We start from the raw sequence: 19,155 nt of genomic DNA, 5'->3' as shown, positions 1-19,155 counted from the left end.
CTCTTGGTGTATGACTGCTTCTCAGAAAATGTGTCAGTGGTGCTGAAACATCCAGTTCAACAGATCTGTTATTCTTCGAGGGAGTACAAACTGAGTGGAATCTGATCACATTTCAAAGACACAATGACCAAAGAGCCAGACATGCAAATCGATCACATGTCCTGGTTAACAAATTTAACTCCTTAACAGAAACACATATTGTCCAAGTCTATATTTTATTACACAGTGTGTCAACAAAACCCAGTGAAGTGATGACCAGTAAAACAGAGAGGCCTCTGCTGTATGCCTTCCATGGAAAGATGACTAAAGCAGTTCCAGTTTAGTGAATGAGACACAACAACATATTATTATCTAATAAAGGAAGTTTGAAGAAACTGAATTGTCTCCTCTCATCTGTCTAACATTTATGTTCTAGTACTAGGCTCCAGGCAAACAACAATATAACAAAACATGCACATATTTTGGACATTGGTAGAGACTGGGATACCCAGAGAAAATTATAATTGACACAAGGAAGAAGTTAAGCTGAAGAGAAGCAGTGACCAGTCCAGAAAATAAACAATTTTCTTTGTGGGCTGTGTGCCATCAAGGACATCTTCCAGCATATATAAAACACTGTTCCTCGGTATTAGGATAAAGGTGCTAAGAAGACACTGATCTTGTCTGCTGGGATGTGAGAATGGAGTGTGCTGGACTAAGCAAGGCAGAAGATTTCATGACCTTCTTCAGCAGAAAATGTGTCTAAGGAAGAAGCTAGAAAACCACTCTGCACCCTACAGCAAGTGTAAAGAAGCTGCAGCTCTCCAGCTCTTGTTTCTGCATGTCATTTTGACAGTACTTTGCCCACCTGTGAAATCAGATTCTGACATTATCATGTGCATTCATGCTAATCAGCCAAGCTGCAGTCATTTTTCCTTTCTTCTTCTTTCGGCTGCTCCCGTTAGGGGTTGCCACAGCGGATCATCTTCTTCCATATCTTTCTGTCCTTTGCATCTTGCTCTGTTACACCCATCACCTGCATGTCCTCTCTCACCACATCCATAAGCCTTCTCTTAGGCCTTCCTCTTTTCCTCTTCCCTGGCAGCTCTATCCTCAGCATCCTTCTCCCAATATACCCAGCATCTCTCCTCTGCACATGTCCAAACCAACGCAATCTCGCCTCTCTGACTTTGTCTCCCAACCGTTCAACTTGAGCTGACCCTCTAATGTACTCATTTCTAATCCTATCCATCCTCGTCACATACCAGTGCATATCTTAGCATCTTTAACTCTGCTACCTCCAGCTCTGTCTCCTGCTTTCTGGTCAGTGCCACCATCTCCAACCCATATAACATAGCTGGTCTCACTACCGTCGTGTAGACCTTCCCTTTTACTGTCGCTGATACCCGTCTGTCACAAATTACTCCTGACACTCTTCTCCTACCATTCCACCCTGTCTGCACACTCTTTTTCACGTCTCTTCCACAATCCCCATTACTCTTTACTGTTGATCCCAAGTATTTAAACTCATCCACCTTCGCCAGCTCTACTCCCTGCATCCTCACCATTCCACTGACCTCCCTCTCATTTACACACATGTATTCTGTCTTGTTCCCACAGACCTTGATTTCTTTCCTCTCTAGAGCATATCTCCACCTCTCCAGGGTCTCCTCAACCTGCTCCCTACTATTGCTACAGATCACAATGTCATCAGCAAACATCATAGTCCACGGGGACTCCTGTCTAAACTCGTCTGTCAACCTGTCAATCACCATTGCAAATAAGAAAGGGCTCAGAGCCGATCCCTGATGTAATCCCACCTTCAACTTGAATGCATCTGTCACTCCTACCACAGACCTCACCATTGTCACACTTCCCTCGTACATATCCTGTACAACTCTTACATACTTCTCTGCCACTCCTGACTTCCTCATTCAATACCACAGCTCCTCTCAAGGAACCCTGTCATATGCTTTCTCCAGGTCCACAAAGACACAATGCAGCTCCTTCTGGCCTTCTCTAAACTTCTCCATCAATATCCTCAGAGCAAACATTCCATCTGTGGTGCTCTTTCTTGGCATGAAACCATACTGCTGCTCACTAATCATCACCTCACTTCTTAATAGGGCTGCACGATAACAGAAAAAATGATTATCACGATTATTTTTCTCAAAATTTTTATCACGATTAATAATGACGATTATTCCTTTGGTAAATGAAGTCTGTGACCAAAGCAGTGTAGCCTCGGCCAGTTATTCACAGATGCTGCCCTAATCATATTAACTGCGTTGTCCGTTGTGATGCGCACAAGTCTTTCTTCCACCAAGCCCCAAGCGGACATCGCTTCTTTGAGGCCCACTGCAATAAACTCCGCTGTATGGTCTTGTGGGAAAAACGAAGTTTGCAAAAGCTTGCTTTTCATCTCAAACTCGCTGTCAATAAAATGAACTGTCAAGCTCAAATACGGTTTCGCAGTTCTGCTTGACCATAAGTCGGTCGTGGCAGCAAAATATTCAAGGCTGAGCCTGAGAATTTCTCTTTCTATTTCTTTTCGGCAGTTCGCATACAGCGGCGGCAGAGCAACATTGGAAAAATGGTTGCGTGAGGGAATGTTATATCTTTTATCAAGTGTTGCGATCATTTTTTTAAACCCCTCACTGCTCACGGTGGTTATTGGACACATATCCTTGGCTATATGGTACGTGATCGCCTCTGTTATTTCCCGGTGTCTTTGCGAGCTAGGCAGATATGGTATTGCGTTGAACAATGTCCCTGATATTGTTGTCTGTGTTGTGGATGGCTGGTAATTTTTTGTTGTTGCTGTTTGTGCCTTCAGTCATTGAAATTCTTGATAGTGTACTTTGTGGTGGCTTTTAAGGTGGTTGATGAGGTTTGCTGTGTTACCTTGGGACGTTTGGACGGAACAGGAGCAAAGTTTGCACAAGACTCGTACCTGATCAACATCACATTCCTCGAAATCGAAATAGTTCCAGACAACTGAGTATGACCCCTTTTTAGGAACTAACGATCGCACTTCTGCACCTTCCTCACGTTGCTCCGCCATCATATGTTTATTCTGACTGACTGTTATTGCTGCTATTGACTTCTACTGCTTCAGAAAGCGCTTGCAATCTAGACGCAGTAACTTCATAGTGACGCAGTTCAATCCGTAAACTCAGCCCATAAAAAACAGTTTGGTCTTTATACTGTAAAATCGCGACGATATTTATTAACTGATCGTGGGTCATAAATATCGTTATCATGAGAAAAAAAAGATTAATCGTGCAGCCCTACTTCTTAACCTAGCTTCCACTACTCTTTCCCATAACTTCACGCTGTGGCTCATCAATTTTATTCCCCTGTAGTTACTGCAGTCCTGCACATCCCCCTTATTCTTAAATATCGGCACCAGTACACTTCTTCTCCACTCCTCAGGCATCTTCTCACTTTCCAAGATTCCATTAAACAATCTGGTTAAAAACTCCACTGCCCTCTCTCCTAAACCCCTCCATGCTTCCACAGGTATGTCATCTGGACCAATGGCCTTTTCATTTTCCATCTTCTTCATAGCTGTCCTTACTCCCTCTTTGCTAATCCGTTGCACTTCCTAATTCACTATCTCCACATCATCTAATGTCTTCTCACTCTCGTTCTCTTCATTCATCAGCCTCTCAAAGTACTCTTTCCATCTGCTCAACACACTCTCCTCGCTTGTGAGTACGTTTCCATCTTAATCCTTTATCACCCTAACCTGCTGCACATCTTTCCCAGCTCGGTCCCTCTGTCTAGCCAATCGGTACAGGTCTTATTCTCCCTCCTTAGTGTCCAACCTCTCATACAACTCATCATACGCTTTTTCTTTACCTTTGCCACCTCTCTCTTCACGTTGCGCCTTATCTCCTTGTACTCTTGTCTACTTTCTGCATCTCTCTGACTATCCCACTTCTTCTTTGCCATCCTCTTCCTCTGTATACTCTCCTGTATACTCTCCTGTAATTCCCCATTCCACCACCAGGTTTCCTTTTCCTCCTTCCTCTTTCCAGATGTCACGCCAAGCACCCTTCTTGCTGTCACCCTTACTACATCTGCTGTAGTTTCCCAGCTGTCTGGTAACTCTTCACTGCCACCCAGTGCCTGTCTCCCCTCTTAAACTAATAATTGTCCAAAATGACTGACAACTAAAACATTTCCCTCATTTTTCTAAGCCATGATTTTCGATATGTCTTTTTTTATTAGTTCTCAAAATTGAATGATTTCCAGAAAATGCCACCAGTGCAAATGGCTCTTTGTCTTTTATTTAGCTTTGAAACATGGGCTCACCATCCTGCATATAAATAGTAGCAGTGCAAGTGGCAGTGATTGATGTGTAATAGAGCATGTCATTGCCTGTCAGTTCAGATCCATCACGCGCATAGCACCAAGTGTCTGTCCAAGAGGGCTGTGTTCTTGTGGGGGGGGGGGGGGGGGGAACTTTGGGATTGGGGGGGGCAGAATATTACTTCATGTGACATCAGGAGAAGGCAAGCAGATGCCTGACACACGCACACAGGAAGTCCAATGCAGCGCTCACATGATTGGAATTTCCTGTGTATGGATCCAACCAGCCTGTTGTACAGAAAGATCAACTTAATTTCAATTCTCTATTTTTGTGATTTCAGCAGTGCAGATTGTTTTACTGAAAAAGTCTTGTATGACAGATTGATTAAATATTGATTTAATTCATTTTAATTTAGGAATGTTCACGCTAAACCCTAAAATACTGTATGTCGAGGTGAACCATCAGTTCAGGAATTTTTTTTTGGAGAGCATGAGGACCCCTGCCTCTGACTCAGGGGGTGATTTTAATCCCATGTCATGGTATAATATTAGATGCTAAATGACATGTAAGCACGTTGGCACACAATAATGGCATCACTAAACAAATTAAAAGATTAAAATCTCCAGTGGTTAAGGCTTCAACATGGGTTTGAAACTGAGGTGGATTTGTCAAGTCTTCAGAGAACATAACGGCCAGTATGAAGGGTTCAGAAGGGGCCTTCTAAAGTTTTAAAGGACAGCAAATATATACTGTTAAAAAGGGTCATCTGTTCTCTGTTAAAAGCACACTAAAAGTGCTAATGTTCATGCATTATGTGCACTTTTCTAGAAGACTACATGACTTTTTGTTGATTAGTTGATTGACTGCATTTAATCTGGGGCCTGAGCCACAATCTATCTATCATACTCTGACATAATACTGAGATCTGCTTAAGCCAGCGTCACACTGCACTCTTTTTCCAATGATCAATTATAGTCTTCATTTATATAATCTGAGTGAGTCATGTACTGTCGGAGTGCACATTTGTAATTATCACTCATATGCTGTAATATCCCCAACAACTTAGTCAAACTGCTGTACAAGAAACCAATTTGAGAAAATCAACCAGGTTGGATTTGGTCTTAACTTTTGGAGTAATTTCCTGTGTTTGCAAGAGCTGACAACCAATGAGCACTCAGCTAGAAGTACAATCCATACAACGTTTCCGCATGGAGAGAAGGACATTGGGTGTTTTTAGCCGTGCTTGCCTGTCTGATATGTGATTTCTGTTGTACCACATCCAAATAGAAAAAGAAAAAGATGGACCAAGATTGTAGTTTAACTCACCATACCTGGCAAACACTCGTCCTGCCACCTATGCTGTAGGTAGCAAATCAATTGACTGTCAAAATATGGTAAGCTGGCAATACTTTGGAAATTTGAATCTGCACTGACAAGTCGTGGGTCATGAGGGCAAGTAATCTGTCTTCCCCCATGATTCCTAGGTATGTAATCTGACATCCTTAAGGCAGTTGTAGTGGTTAAGTGTGACATGCTCTTCATCTACAGTAAACACTTAAATAATTCATGAAATTTACTGAATCAGAACAGCATTTAGATTTATCTCAGGGATCATTACATATCTTTAAATTTAATTTGTTAGAGAATGGTCAGAATTGATTTCACTTTTAAAGTAAGAAAAAAAATTCCAACCAGAATTTTGCTTTTAGCAGCCTCTAAATCTAAACAGTCACACTAATCCTTTTCACACATGCAAGCCACCTCAAGACTTTTGCAGCAAAGATGTTAATGTGAACAAAGTCTACAGTTGCAGGAAGCACAATCCAGCAATCTTTCTGGTGTGGCCACCAGGGGCCATTCCAGCTCCCCAAACACCCAACACAGACAGGCTCTGGACAAAAGTATAAAATGAACAACAGTTATTATTGTGTGAAACTATTCCCAAAGAGTTTCCCAGAGCACAGCCACAAGTTACAAAGCACCAAGGAATACAGCACTCTGCAAGCCTTTGTCTTCTTTGTCTTTGTCTTTATCACAAGTGGTCAATGCCTCCCCCACTACTCTCCAGAATCTTCATCCTCCTTCCTCCCAACTCTGGCTCAATTCAAGTGTGGCAGGCGGCTCATTTTAGTTTACCCTCGGAAGTACTTCCAGTGTTCCAAAACTGCAGCTCCAAAACTGTGGTTGCAGAATCCCATGGCTTTTCCCCTGAAGTTTCTTCTTTGCCGCTACATATAAATCTTTGAGATATTTCCATTTCTATCTTCACAAGTTTTCATCATTGCCCAGTGTCTGGGAATTTTTTTGCCATGAATTTGTGCACATTTGGCTATCTCTGTGTGCTTTTAATATTAGATTGTACAAGGATGAATAGCAATGAATCACTTCACATGACTGTTCCTCAAATAAGCCCATGGTTTCTTGTCTGGTGCATGCATAGGTGACACGCACATGCACACACAGGACCATGCAGTCACAAAATTCTGGAAGCATGCAGATATATAGCCATATTTTTTACTTTTTACTACACTCATATTCCATGTTATTAAAAAATATGATAAATGAATACTTCAATGTGCAGGCCCAAGCACCCAAGTGCAGAGCTTTCAAAATGTTTCAACTTGCTAATATGAGAGAGTGAGTGTACTGGGTAATGTGCTGAAGTGGGCTGAGAATGCAGTTTTAAAAACTGCTCAAAAAAATTAAAGGAACACTTTGAAAACACATCAGATCTCAATGGGGAAAAAAATCATGCTGGATATCTACACTGATATGGACTGGCAGGCTAGTCCATTTTGCCAAAATTTCATTGCAGCAACTCAGAATCGTACTCAGTAGTTTATACAGTATGTCCCCCTTGTGTTTGTATGCATGCCTGACAATGTTAGGGCATGCTCCTAATGAGACGATGGATGGTGTCCTGGGGGATCTCCTCCCAGATCTGGACCAGGGCATCACTGAGCTCCTGGACAGTCTGAGGTGCAACCTGGCGGTGTCGGATGGACCAAAACATAATGTCCCAGAGGTGTTCTATTGGATTTAGGACAGGTGAGCATGGGGGTAGGTCAATGGTATCAGTTCCTTCATCCTCCAGGAACTGCCTGCATATTCTTGCCACATAAGGCCGGGCATTGTTATGCACCATGAGGAGCCCAGGACTCACTTCACCAGCATAGGGTCTGACAATGGGTCTAAGGATTTCATCCCGATACCTAATGGCAGTCAAGTTGCCGTTGTCTAGCCTATAGAGGTCTGTGCATCCCACCATGGATATGCCTCCCCAGACCATCACTGACTTATCACCAAACCGGTCATATGATGTTACAGGAAGCATAATGTTCTCCACGGCTTCTCCAGACACTTTCACGTCTGTCACGTGTTCAGGGTGAACCTGCTCTCATCTGTGAAAAGTGCAGGGCGCCAGTGGTGGACCTGCCAATTCTGGTATTCTATGGCAAATGCCAATCGAGCTTCACGCTGCCAGGCAGTGAGCACAGGGCCCACTACAGGACGTCGGGCCCTCAGGCCAAACTCATGAAGTCTGTTTCTGATTGTTTGGTCAGAGACATTCACACCAGTGGCCTGCTGGAGGTCATTTTGTAGGGCTCTGGCAGTGCTCATCCTGTTCCTCCTCGCCCAAAGGAGCAGATACCAGTCCTGCTGATGGGTTAAGGACCTTCTATGGCCCTGTCCAGCTCTCCTAGAGTAACTGTCTATCTCCTGGAATCTCCTCCATGCCATTGAGACTGTGCTGAAAGACACAGTAAACCTTCTGGCAATGGCACATATTGATGTACCATCCTGGAGAAGCTGGACTACCTGTGCAACCTCTGTAGGGTCCTTGTATCGCCTCATGTAACCAGTAGTGACACTGACTGTAGTGAAATGCAAAACTAGTGAAAAAACAGTCAGAAAATATAAGGAGGGAAAAATGTCAGTGGCCTCCACCTGTTAAACCATTCCTGTTTTGGAGGTTGTCTCATTGTTGCCCCTCTAGTGCACATGTTGTTAATTTAATTAACACCAAAGCAGCTGAAACTGATTAACAACCCCCTCTGCTACTTAACTGACCACATAAATAGCCCAGAAGTTTCACTGACTTGATGCTATACTCTGATTAAAAAGTGTTCCTCTAATTTTTTTGAGCAGTATGTTATGTATTGTCATAGGGTCAATATTGTTACATGAACAGAGTGTGGTGAAATTCTTACTTGCATATGTTAACAAACAGGCAATACAGTGACGAGATCAGTAATACTCACTTACCTCGAAACTTCTGTCTTCCTTACCTTAGAAAGTCTGTCTTTCTTATCTGAAATAACTACCTTACCTTCAAGTCAGAATTATTCATGTACTTAATGCTCAAATGACATCTATTCTTATATGTCGTAATCATTTTTGTTATTGAGCATATACAAACTGTCAGCTTCATAACAACATTAAATTCAATACTCACATCAGAAAATCAGACTTGCTAATTTTTAATGTAATCTGCCATGGATAAGGCAATAAAGAGTATGGGTGCAATTGAATACAGTTATGCCTGCTAATTTCACATTACATAATGATTGAATTGCAGAGCAGTAGACGGTAATTGATATGATGTTAAAGGGATCAGAAAGTGAATGAATGTATTGCAACAAACTACTGCACTGGTCAGCAGAGCATGAATGAGGGCCAGCGAACCAGCAACTACCAGTTACTATATTTCCTTTCAAGGGTCAGCAAGAGGATGGGAAACCAAAAGGTTTCTCTATATGTTCATTTCATGTAAGGACATCAATGTTATTATGATCGGTTTGGATAGATGGAGTGATCAAACTAGACTGATTTTTTTTTTTTTTTTTGAGAGGAACTACTATTTTTTATTGGAATAGGCAAAAGAATCGTTGAAATACAAGAAGAAGTCTGTTTCACCTGAAGAAAATTATTTCTTCAAAACAAAAACACAAACCAGAATTCATAATTAAAAACAACAGAAAACAAGAATCACAACCACCATTTTTTTAAAATAGCTTTTGTTTTTTATTTGTGCAATTGCATCAATAAGTATCACCTGGAAACAAATGTTGCTATAAACATTATCACTGTTTAAAAAAAAAAACCGATGTCAAATAGCAAAGCAATGATGACACTGCAACTATTGTGACTCAGTTTGCCGCAAGAGTTCAGAATATCTACATAGGAAAAAAATACTAGGACATAAAGAAGTTAAAAGGAATGGACAGGGTATATTCAAAGACAGGCAGTAAGTCATAAAGTCATAAACATATTTAAAAAGCTAATCTTCAAAGCCTAATACGTAAATCTGAAATGCAGTCAGAAAAACACAAAGTTTCCTTGGTTGCGCCTTTTAGCTACCTCCTGTTATGACTCTGGAGTTTCACATTTATTTTGGTTTTCACATTGTAGCTAATTCTTCTAGTTATATTTTTAATGTTTTTATACCACCATTTTTTGTTTGGGTTTTCTTTCACGGACACCATCATTTCAAGCATTTTGTTTCTGACAGTGACACCCACTTGCTAGCATGTGCGGCCGTTAGCCATTATCACTATGCCACATAGCGGCACACCATCGTCAGTGTCCAACTTTGTTGATGCAATTGTAAAAACCGTGCGTACAGCAGATTGTTAAAAAAACTGCACCTATTTTCAGTTTACTTTATTTCAGTGTGTTTATTTTATTATGTTTAATTGATTATTTTGTGATGTTTGTCAATGTTAATGTTTAATGAAAAACAACATTTCAAATGAAAGAAATTAAGTATTTTTTAATCATTTTGTAATTGTTCCTTCTGTTAATCTTAGTTTGTATATTGCGCCCAAGTGGGGACCTCCTGACGCTGTATTCGTTCAGCTCACTGAGCAATCACCGCGGCCTAATATGGGCCAAGCAAGCCTCGGGCATTAGCTTACTTCCTGGACCAATGTGCTTTAGCTCCCTTTGTGACATTTGTTTTCAGGTTCGTGATTTTTTTATTTTGGTTTTTCTTGGTTTTTGGAACTTTTGCCTTGTATAATGTATTTAATATTTTGAATTTTGAACTGATTACTACTTTTTGTAAAAAGATATTGTATTAGTCTTGGTGTTATTATAGTAAATTCTTCTGTTGTGTTCATTTGATACAAATTTCTTGAGTTAATAAATCATTCAAGGGTTTGTTATTTTAGGCCAGGGGTTTAGTAGACACCTTCTTCCTTTTTGTGATTTTTAGCCCTCTGATCTTTCTGCAGTAAGTGGGCCTCAGGCCTTTCTTTAGAATTAGAATTTTTGCAAATTCTTTCGGCTTTTATTTTGTTTTACAAATTGTGTTTTGGCATTTTTTTTTTTGGTTTACAGTAATTGATTTTTTGTTTTTACCCTGGTCCACTTATGGTTTACTCTTTCATCTGCTGCTCCTGTTTTACATCTTGGCAGAACACTTCCTATGCTAACAAGAAAAAGAGAGATTTGAGAGTTAAAAAGGGGTTGAAACTAGGACACTAAACCATGCATCAACATCTTAATTACTAGTTCTGGGACTGTTTGAAAGTTTGCTGTGAAAGGGATTTTAAAGCCGATTTAAGCCAGACGGCCTATAAGTTTAGTTTGGATGTGAGTAGGGCAAGTGTTCAATTGGTGAAAGGTAGAAAACCATGGCTAAAGATAGTAAGAACCTGAACAATGACAGTGATCCAGACCAGCTCAGATTGGCTCAGAGAGGGAGTGGATTTTGTTATTTTCTTTTAACTTGCATTATACTTTTGAATGTCTCCCTGAACTCAACACTTCATTGTTTGTATTTCCACAATAAATGTGCCACTGTTGTATACTTTGGTCTCCTTGTTAATATTTTAGATGCAGTGGCCCACTACCAGAGTTAATGTTATACTTGTTATAAAGTGATAATCACATTAACACTCAGAATATAGAGATATTAGCATTATCAGTTAGGTTATTCTATTTTTATTTTGTGAAGGCAACCATTTTTTCCATTGGCTGAGGATTGATGAACTAATCTTCTAAGCTTTTAATAAATGTAGCCTTAATTGATATTCACAATTGATTTAGAACAATTCTCTAATAACACTCATCCTGCACTTAGCATCTGCAAGAGAAGGCATTGTGTAAAACTTCTGTATTACTATTTGAGTCTATAACAGTTTCTTTTTTTCCCTTCTTCTACAGTTAATTTTGATCATTTTCAAATTTTGCGAGCAATTGGGAAAGGAAGTTTCGGCAAGGTAATAACTCTTGCTTATACAGCAATAATTTTAGAGACATAATGTAATGGAAATCCTGCTTTACAGTCATCTCACTGATGTCCTCCACATTTCTGACAGGTTTGCATAGTGCAGAAAAAAGACACAAAGAAAATGTATGCCATGAAATACATGAACAAGCAGAAGTGCATAGAACGCAATGAAGTGAGGAATGTCCTGAAGGAGCTGCAAATCATGCAAAGCCTGGAACACCCTTATCTGGTCAACTTATGGTAAGAGTCGAGTTTCAAATTAATGTTATCTAGCACCCGTCTCCAAAGGCAACCTCAGAACACACAGAAATGCAGAGATACACAACACATATAATATCAATCTATCCGCCCAGTATTGATACAAGTTTTGTCCAGTTTGGGAATTTAGAGCTTATCCAAGGCAAGGCAAGGCAAGGAATCCACTCTAAACTGGACAGTAGTCTATCGCAGGGCACACTCACAGGCCAACCTGGAGTCAGTAATTAACCCAATGGAATTATCTTGTATTAGGAATTTGTTAGTTTTCGCATACCCCTTGGGGTCAGAGCGCTGGGTCAGCCATTGTACAGTGCCCCTGGAGCAATTACAGGTTAGGGGCCCAGCAGAGTAGGGTCTCTTTTTTTGGCAGTGACGGGGATTCAAACTGGCAACCTTCTGGATACCAGAAAAGATCCTTAGCCTCAGAGCCACCACTCCGCCCTTTGAGGAAAAAAAACAGTTATCTGAGTAAAACTCACACAAACATTGAGAGGACAAAAACACTCCACACAGCCATGAATAATAAAATGAAAGAGGACACATATGCAAGAATATGTATGTGCAAAAAAATGTTAAAACTGTAAAAGAATTACATTTTTTTCTACATTATCGTTCCTAATGGTTGAACACAGGAAGCAAAAATGAAAATAGCATAGGATATCACATTTAAGTAACCATTACAATGGAATTCTTACTTCTGTGTCTACAGACTACTGTGTGACAGTAGTACTACTAGTGACAGTAGCATGGAATTCTTACTTCTGTGTCTACAGACTACTGTGTGACAGTAGTACTACTAGTGACAGTAGCATAACAGGTCAGAAAAAAAATAAATGTAACAGTGAACAGTAAATACAATATCATATGATACAAACCAAAACGGGTATGTTTGTGCAGTTTTAACTATAATTACTGTATCTATCTAATGAGCGACTGATTAATAGTTTTATGAGCTATCAGTAAAAACTCCTTGTAGTGCAATGAGAGCTAAAATATGACCAGCTGGCAATGAAGGAGGGGAGAGAAAAACCAAAACTCCACTTGACATACTTCTAAACTTCTAAGACCCATGGTCCTTAATCAGTCTACCATATGCCAATTGACTGCCAACTCACCCCATCCCTGGGAATTGTGCTATATAAGGTATTGCTTTTTATTATGGTATGACAACAAGTCTGTTATCATTAATGGCACTGTCTCCCAGACTCTGTGATATCCTGTTCTATATACAAGTATTGGACCGCATCACAATATCATGAAGAAAATCAGAACATGATTTGGTTTACTAAAAGGCAGTTGCTCGTGGTATTTAATTGTCACTGTAACTACCAGACATTTTGCACTACAAGCAGTAACACCAACAGCATAGATAACTGCACTCTATGCTGAACACAGGCTCTTCAGACTGGATTAAAATGCTGAGCCCAATGAGAAATCCCTGACATTGACAGGCACATCTTTTGAATGTTTGGGGAACCTGTAGCTACAGACAATGCTTCCTACAGCAGATTTTTTTACTGTATATACCATATATTATAAAACTAGGCATTTTGAGATTGCAATCTAGAGCATTGTCATTAATAAATTCAAAAGGGTAATGAAGTCTAATGCCACAGATAGCTTTTTAAGACATGAGAAGTGGCGTTTCTGCATTAAGGACCAGTGGGACAAAATAAGTAATATGCTTCCCTCAGTAATTTAACCTGTTGTTAAAATGTTCAACAACCTTCAGCTATGTCTTCTTCAGCAACTTTTTTATATTTTCTATCATCTTTCTACATACTCAGCAGCTGCTTTTATGGCTGTCTTCTACTGCCCTGAGAGACATGTCCCTCTCAGGTCCAGGCCATGCACATTATATTTTACTCAATGGAATTAGTTGTCTAGAAAATACTGCTTCTTGTAGTATGTGAAACTGTCCTTGTGCCGGTTATTGTAAGCCTGTTCCCAGCGGAGGGGCTGGATTAACTCGCCCTGCTGAGTTTTCTATACTCTTGATGTGTGTTTGTGCCATGCATGTGAAGCTGAACTTTGCAGCTTAGTGAAGGAGCTTAAATGTCATTGCCTGTATTAAAATGACGACTGGCTGTTGCTGGTTTTTTTACGTTGCACATTTAAAAAAAAGTAAAGAGGTCACTATCTGGATTACATTATTCACAAGACATTAGGCTGCTTCTTCATTTGTATCCACCCTGTGGCGGACGGCTGGGAACCATGCCCGGCCAGGGTGCCCCTCTGACACTGGGACCAGGGGAGCAGCAGCGATGGGATGCACACTACATCCCCTGGAACGCGTGGTGGCACCCCTCCTGGGTTACATCAGGGCCAACGAGCCCGTGTGCTGGAATGCAGCCACACCCAGAAGTGAGGCCTAATTAGGCCAATTACCACCTGGAGCACTTCTGGGAGGGCTTTAAAGGGAGCCTGCAGCCACTACTCAGGGCGCCAGAATCGGGAGGAGTGGAGGAAGACGAGTGTGTCGTGGTGTTTTTGCTTTTATGTGCTTTGGGACTGTGTTGTGTCTGTGGGTACAAGGAAGGTGTTGCCCACAGACGAAGAAAAATTAAAACCTTTTTATTATTATTTGTTGTCAGTCTGTGTCGGGTCGATGCCGATATAGCTCCTTTGCCACAACCCCTAGGAGGACTGTGCTAAATTGTGACAAGGTAACAAGGAAGCCTATATGTACTTCTTCTACCGTGTTAGAAAAGAGCCAGCAGTATGATGTTTATTTTTCAAAGATGCACAAAGTCCTGCTGCAGAAAGAACAGGAAAAAAAAAACACTTCTTAAATTGTTTGGCAGCTTTGTGCAATCCAGCAAGGACCTGGCCATATGGTAGTTAGTGCTGCTCCAAGGTGTGCAGGGATTACTTCAAGCTGTGTAGTGTGTGAGGTCTGCACGTTCTTTCCATGTTATTGTGGTATGTCCTTTTTCACCTCAGAGCTGTTTGATTCTTAACTTAAGATGTTGCCATTTCAATTTAGTCAGCTCAAAGTCAATATATTTTATAGTCTGTGTGTAATTACAAGGCTCTCTATTTATTTATCATTTAAACCCATACTGCTGTATTTTGTCAGATGATGACAATTTCAGAGGGCATCACAATAATTTGATGTCAATCAAGACGGGCCAGACACCAGCAACCATTTGTTTGATTTTTTTGTCACGTGAAAGGTATGTGAACTTGCATGTTTCATTAGTCACTATCAAAATAGTGAGAGATATTATTAGTTACGTACATGGCCGGCACTTGTTCACAGTACAACCTGGGCTACAGCTCAGGGTCCCACAGGCTACAGGGTCCCTGAAATGAATCAAGATGTCTGGAAAAAAATTTGGGCGTGAGCATCAGTAGGCTTTGTGCCCTAGGAACCAAGTTACCAAAACTATTCTAGAACATTTTCAATAATTATTTACTGCTGTGATTCTGATATTTCAGGTCATAAATCGATAATTACGATAGCAAATGACAAGAAGAATTTATAATTAATTGCAGAATTATGATATTTGAAGGTTCCTCTAGACTATCTCTTTCTCTTGCACTATTTGTCTCAAGTTTCAAGGTTGGTATTTTTCCATCCAGCTGTTTTCACTCCAGACCGTCCTCAAGAAACTGTGACACACAGATACACACACACACACGTCCATCATTGAGATATTGATGTTTTCTGTATCAGGGGACCCTAAAATGTCGAGATCCATCGAAAACCAGAAATGTACATTTTTGATAAATGTAAAGCTTTCACTCCTTCCCCATTGATGATAGTTATGGTGTGGAAGGGCATAAAGCAAAAATACTTGTTCTTTACTTTTGAAAGAAATATTCCTACTGCTAGACTGGCTCATCCAGTCCTCTTTAATGTTATCCCAGGGATAACTCAATTCACTGCTAGTCACACAAGCCTTGCCATCTATGAGTTTAAGTATCTCCCATGAACTGTAGGTGGGTGACAGCTGTTTGCAGCAGCAGGACTGCTGAATACGGGCTGATGGAATGGAAAGCACATGCAAAAGAAAGTGATTTGTTGTATTATAATTGTGACAGTAATTCAGAAATGGCCAGTGACAGCGTTATAGATTCTTGTTCTAGTGATAGCAAAGAATGTGAAGATAATAATTTTGTCTAAACAGTAAACTCTGATGCCACTTGTAAACATATGTGGTGTGACAAGAGCTTTGGGCAACTTTTAAAAGTGATGTTCACTGATCTCCAGGGTGGAAGGCAGATTTATTAGTTACAGATGGTCTTTCACAGATTTTCAACCAATATGGAAGTAATGGCATGTTAGATAGATTTTTTCCCTACAAAGTTTTTTTGGGAGTTTTTCCTTGTCTTCTTAGAGAGTCAAGGCTGGGGGTCTGTCAAGAGGCAGGGCCTGTTAAAGCCCATTGCGGCACTTCCTGTGTGATTTTGGGCTATACAAAAATAAACTGTATTGTATTGTATATAATTGTGGCTAAACCGAGAAGTCAAGTACAGCAACTCATCCAGCAGCACACATCGAAACCAAATTACAGGATGTTCACATCATTTGATGTCATTTACTACGAGCTGTTGGCTTTCTTTGCACTTATTGTATGCAATAATTCAAAGCCTGATATGGAAATTAATTGATCAACAAAACCTTTATTGAAATGCCTTATCAATTATCATGGATATGATTGCGAATGAAAAACATTTCATCTTATTTGTCATGTGTTTGTATTTTTTTGACAAAAAATTATTAAATGCCACTTCACACAGTTCCTTTTTGAAAATAAAATTATCTAATTTTATAATGCCTCAGCAGAATTTAGAAAGATCATTTGACAATGAAGCAATACAAACCATACCTCATGCGACTGCTCAGTATACCATATCTCTACTGAACAACAGGCAGAATGTATTGGTAGCCTAACAAATGATACCAGAGTCTGCAAAATGGTGAAAAACTAAACCTGGTAATTTTTTTTTTCATTTTTTTCTTAGTTTTACCTTAACAGTTAAAAGTAACTAGGCCCCAGAATGTTTTTTTTAATATTTCTTCCCCCATTTCTCCTATTCTCTAAATATGTTCTCTTTATTTTTAATTTTTGACATGACCTACTGTACTCTGATAGCTATCACGCATAATTTTATATTTTGCCATTGCATACCCTGTCCCTCTCTCTATAAATTGCTCATAATGTCAGATGCTGTTTCTGTGGTTTTTGCTGCTATCCATTCACCTACTGTATGCTCTCGCACTACTTGATGTTCTTTAGTACTTGTAGTGCCTGGGGTTAGGGTGTCAAACTCCAGAGGTTTTCATTCTAACCCATTTCCTAATCATTGACCAGTTTTCACTGCTAATTAATGTCTTTTTTTAAGACCTTCACCTTTCTTTATTTTCAGATATTGTGAGATAGGTACAGGTGAGTTGGTTATGTGGCAGCTTGTTTTGTGTCTCATTATTGTTTGGCTGCTAATTAAGGAAAAATAAACAACTAAGAGGTCTGAGTCAAGTTAATTCAAATTAAGGCAAAAAGAAGTTCATTAGCAGCAAAAACTGGTCACTAATGAAGAAGATGGTGTCGTACATGGCTGGGGGTCAGACCCGCCCGGGACGCCTGGAGGGACCAAGAGGTGGCATATTTGTCCTCCGGGCCACGAGGGGGCAACCACCCTGGAGCAGAAGAGGGCCATGGAAGGGGAGCAGGGAGGCTCAAGTCCGTGGAGGCCCTTATCCACCGCCAGGGGGCGCCCAGAGCATCATGGAGCCTGGGACTTATTTACTTCCGCCACACCCATGGAGGACGATCCTTCCAGGGTCACCCGGAGTGCTTCCGGGTGCTCTCCTGACGCTTCCGCCACACCAGGACGTGACGTCAGGTAGAGCACCTGGAGCTCATCCAGGTGAGGATGAAAGGGGCCACCTCCCTCCTATCGATGAGCTGGAGTCGGGAGCAGGAGCAGGACGAAGCTCCTGGGGAGAGAGGACAGGTGGCCCAGGGACAAAGAGAGAGAAGGCCCAGGAGAAGGGTGACTGGGGCTAGAGGCTCTGTGTTGTTGTGCGGGACTGTGAATTGTGTTGTGGAGAAGAAAATAAACAAGTATTTTGGATAAAGATGTGGTCTCCGACTGGTGGTGTCCGGGCAAATGTCACAATGGTTAGAATGAAAACCTGCAGCCACTGCAGCCCACCAGGACCGAAGTTCGACCCCCGTGGCCTAGGGTATTTAAATTTAAGTAACTCTTAACCTTTATCTTTATATACTAGTTTTTTGTGGTTCCCTCAGAACACACAGGTGGAGCCCGCACAGTGGTTCTGTTCTTTTCTCCTAAATCAGACCCTGGTTAGGTAAGTTAATGCTTAAGCTAGAGAAGTCTGGATACAAAATTCTAGTATGCCACCACAAGAATTTTCATGCCAAAAACACCACTGATCACAAGACGAATTTGTAGTTCACATGTAACACCTCACAGGCTGTGTGGCAGTGTTAGCAGTAAAGTTAAATGAAAGCAGCAACAAGGAAAATAATAGAGACAGTGAAACTGTGCTGCCTTTCTGTGTAGCCATGCTCAGAGAATGAGAGGCATCAGAGCGGTGGGCAATCAAGAGCCTGAACTGCACTAATTGTGTCTCACTGCTCCCTCTACTGGTTGCCACAGGAATGATTTATTCTCTTGATTTACCACAACCCAAAAGAACTGCACATACAACAGCCAATAAATTAATAAAAACAAGACCAAATATTATCCCAAAAGTGTGACCATACTTTTAGAGCGTCACACATATCTAAACTTACCCAGAAGCAAATGCTGAAATCCAAGAAGAGGTGTCCAAGCTTACTTGCACTTGACATTTCCATGAAGTTTGTGCATCACATGCATGTGGCTATCTTTCGCGGAAACAGCACTGCACTGCTCTATAGTCTCACAAAGCAACACGGACTCTGACAATTTACAAAAAAAAATTGGGAACACTGAAGACGGATTACCGACTGAAATGCAAAAATAAAATCAACTCTGTGACTCGTCAATGAGAGATCACAAAGATAAACCTTGTTACATTACCGGGATATTTTTTAAGCACACTGATAAGAACTGTTTTTTTTTATACTTTTACTGCTACTTACAGAAATTGGTACTTATAGGGAAAAATACTAAGATAATATAACAGTTTGACAATTAGCTTAAGTTCAGCGGCATGCACAGCCACAAATGACAGAATATCGCCGTAATGCTTATTAGCTGAAAGTGCATATAAAATGCGCATGGGTTGCGAAGGTTGCGCTCCTCTTTTGTCACAACCCATAAGACACCCAACTCACAAATTATAATCCAAGCTTATACAGTTGTTTAATCAAGTTGGGACAATTATCGTTGTTGATGTTGTTTT

General features: G+C 40.7%; 1 protein-coding gene across 2 annotated transcripts in view; it reads left to right on the top strand.

Moving 5' to 3' along the window:
- Positions 1–19,155, top strand: part of stk32a (serine/threonine kinase 32A) — a 152,682-nt gene that overhangs the window by 27,353 nt on the left and 106,174 nt on the right. For both annotated transcript variants that reach the window (XM_051933752.1, XM_028812730.2), the window contains exons 3-4: positions 11,468–11,523; positions 11,623–11,774. In XM_051933752.1, the coding sequence (XP_051789712.1) occupies positions 11,468–11,523; positions 11,623–11,774 (208 nt within the window). The remainder of the gene's footprint in view (positions 1–11,467; positions 11,524–11,622; positions 11,775–19,155) is intronic.

This window comes from Erpetoichthys calabaricus, chromosome 11 (assembly GCF_900747795.2).
Source record: "Erpetoichthys calabaricus chromosome 11, fErpCal1.3, whole genome shotgun sequence".
In the NCBI taxonomy this organism is placed as follows: domain Eukaryota; kingdom Metazoa; phylum Chordata; class Cladistia; order Polypteriformes; family Polypteridae; genus Erpetoichthys; species Erpetoichthys calabaricus.
Note: the sequence above shows the minus strand (reverse complement) of the source record. Positions and strands in the feature narration are given on the sequence as shown.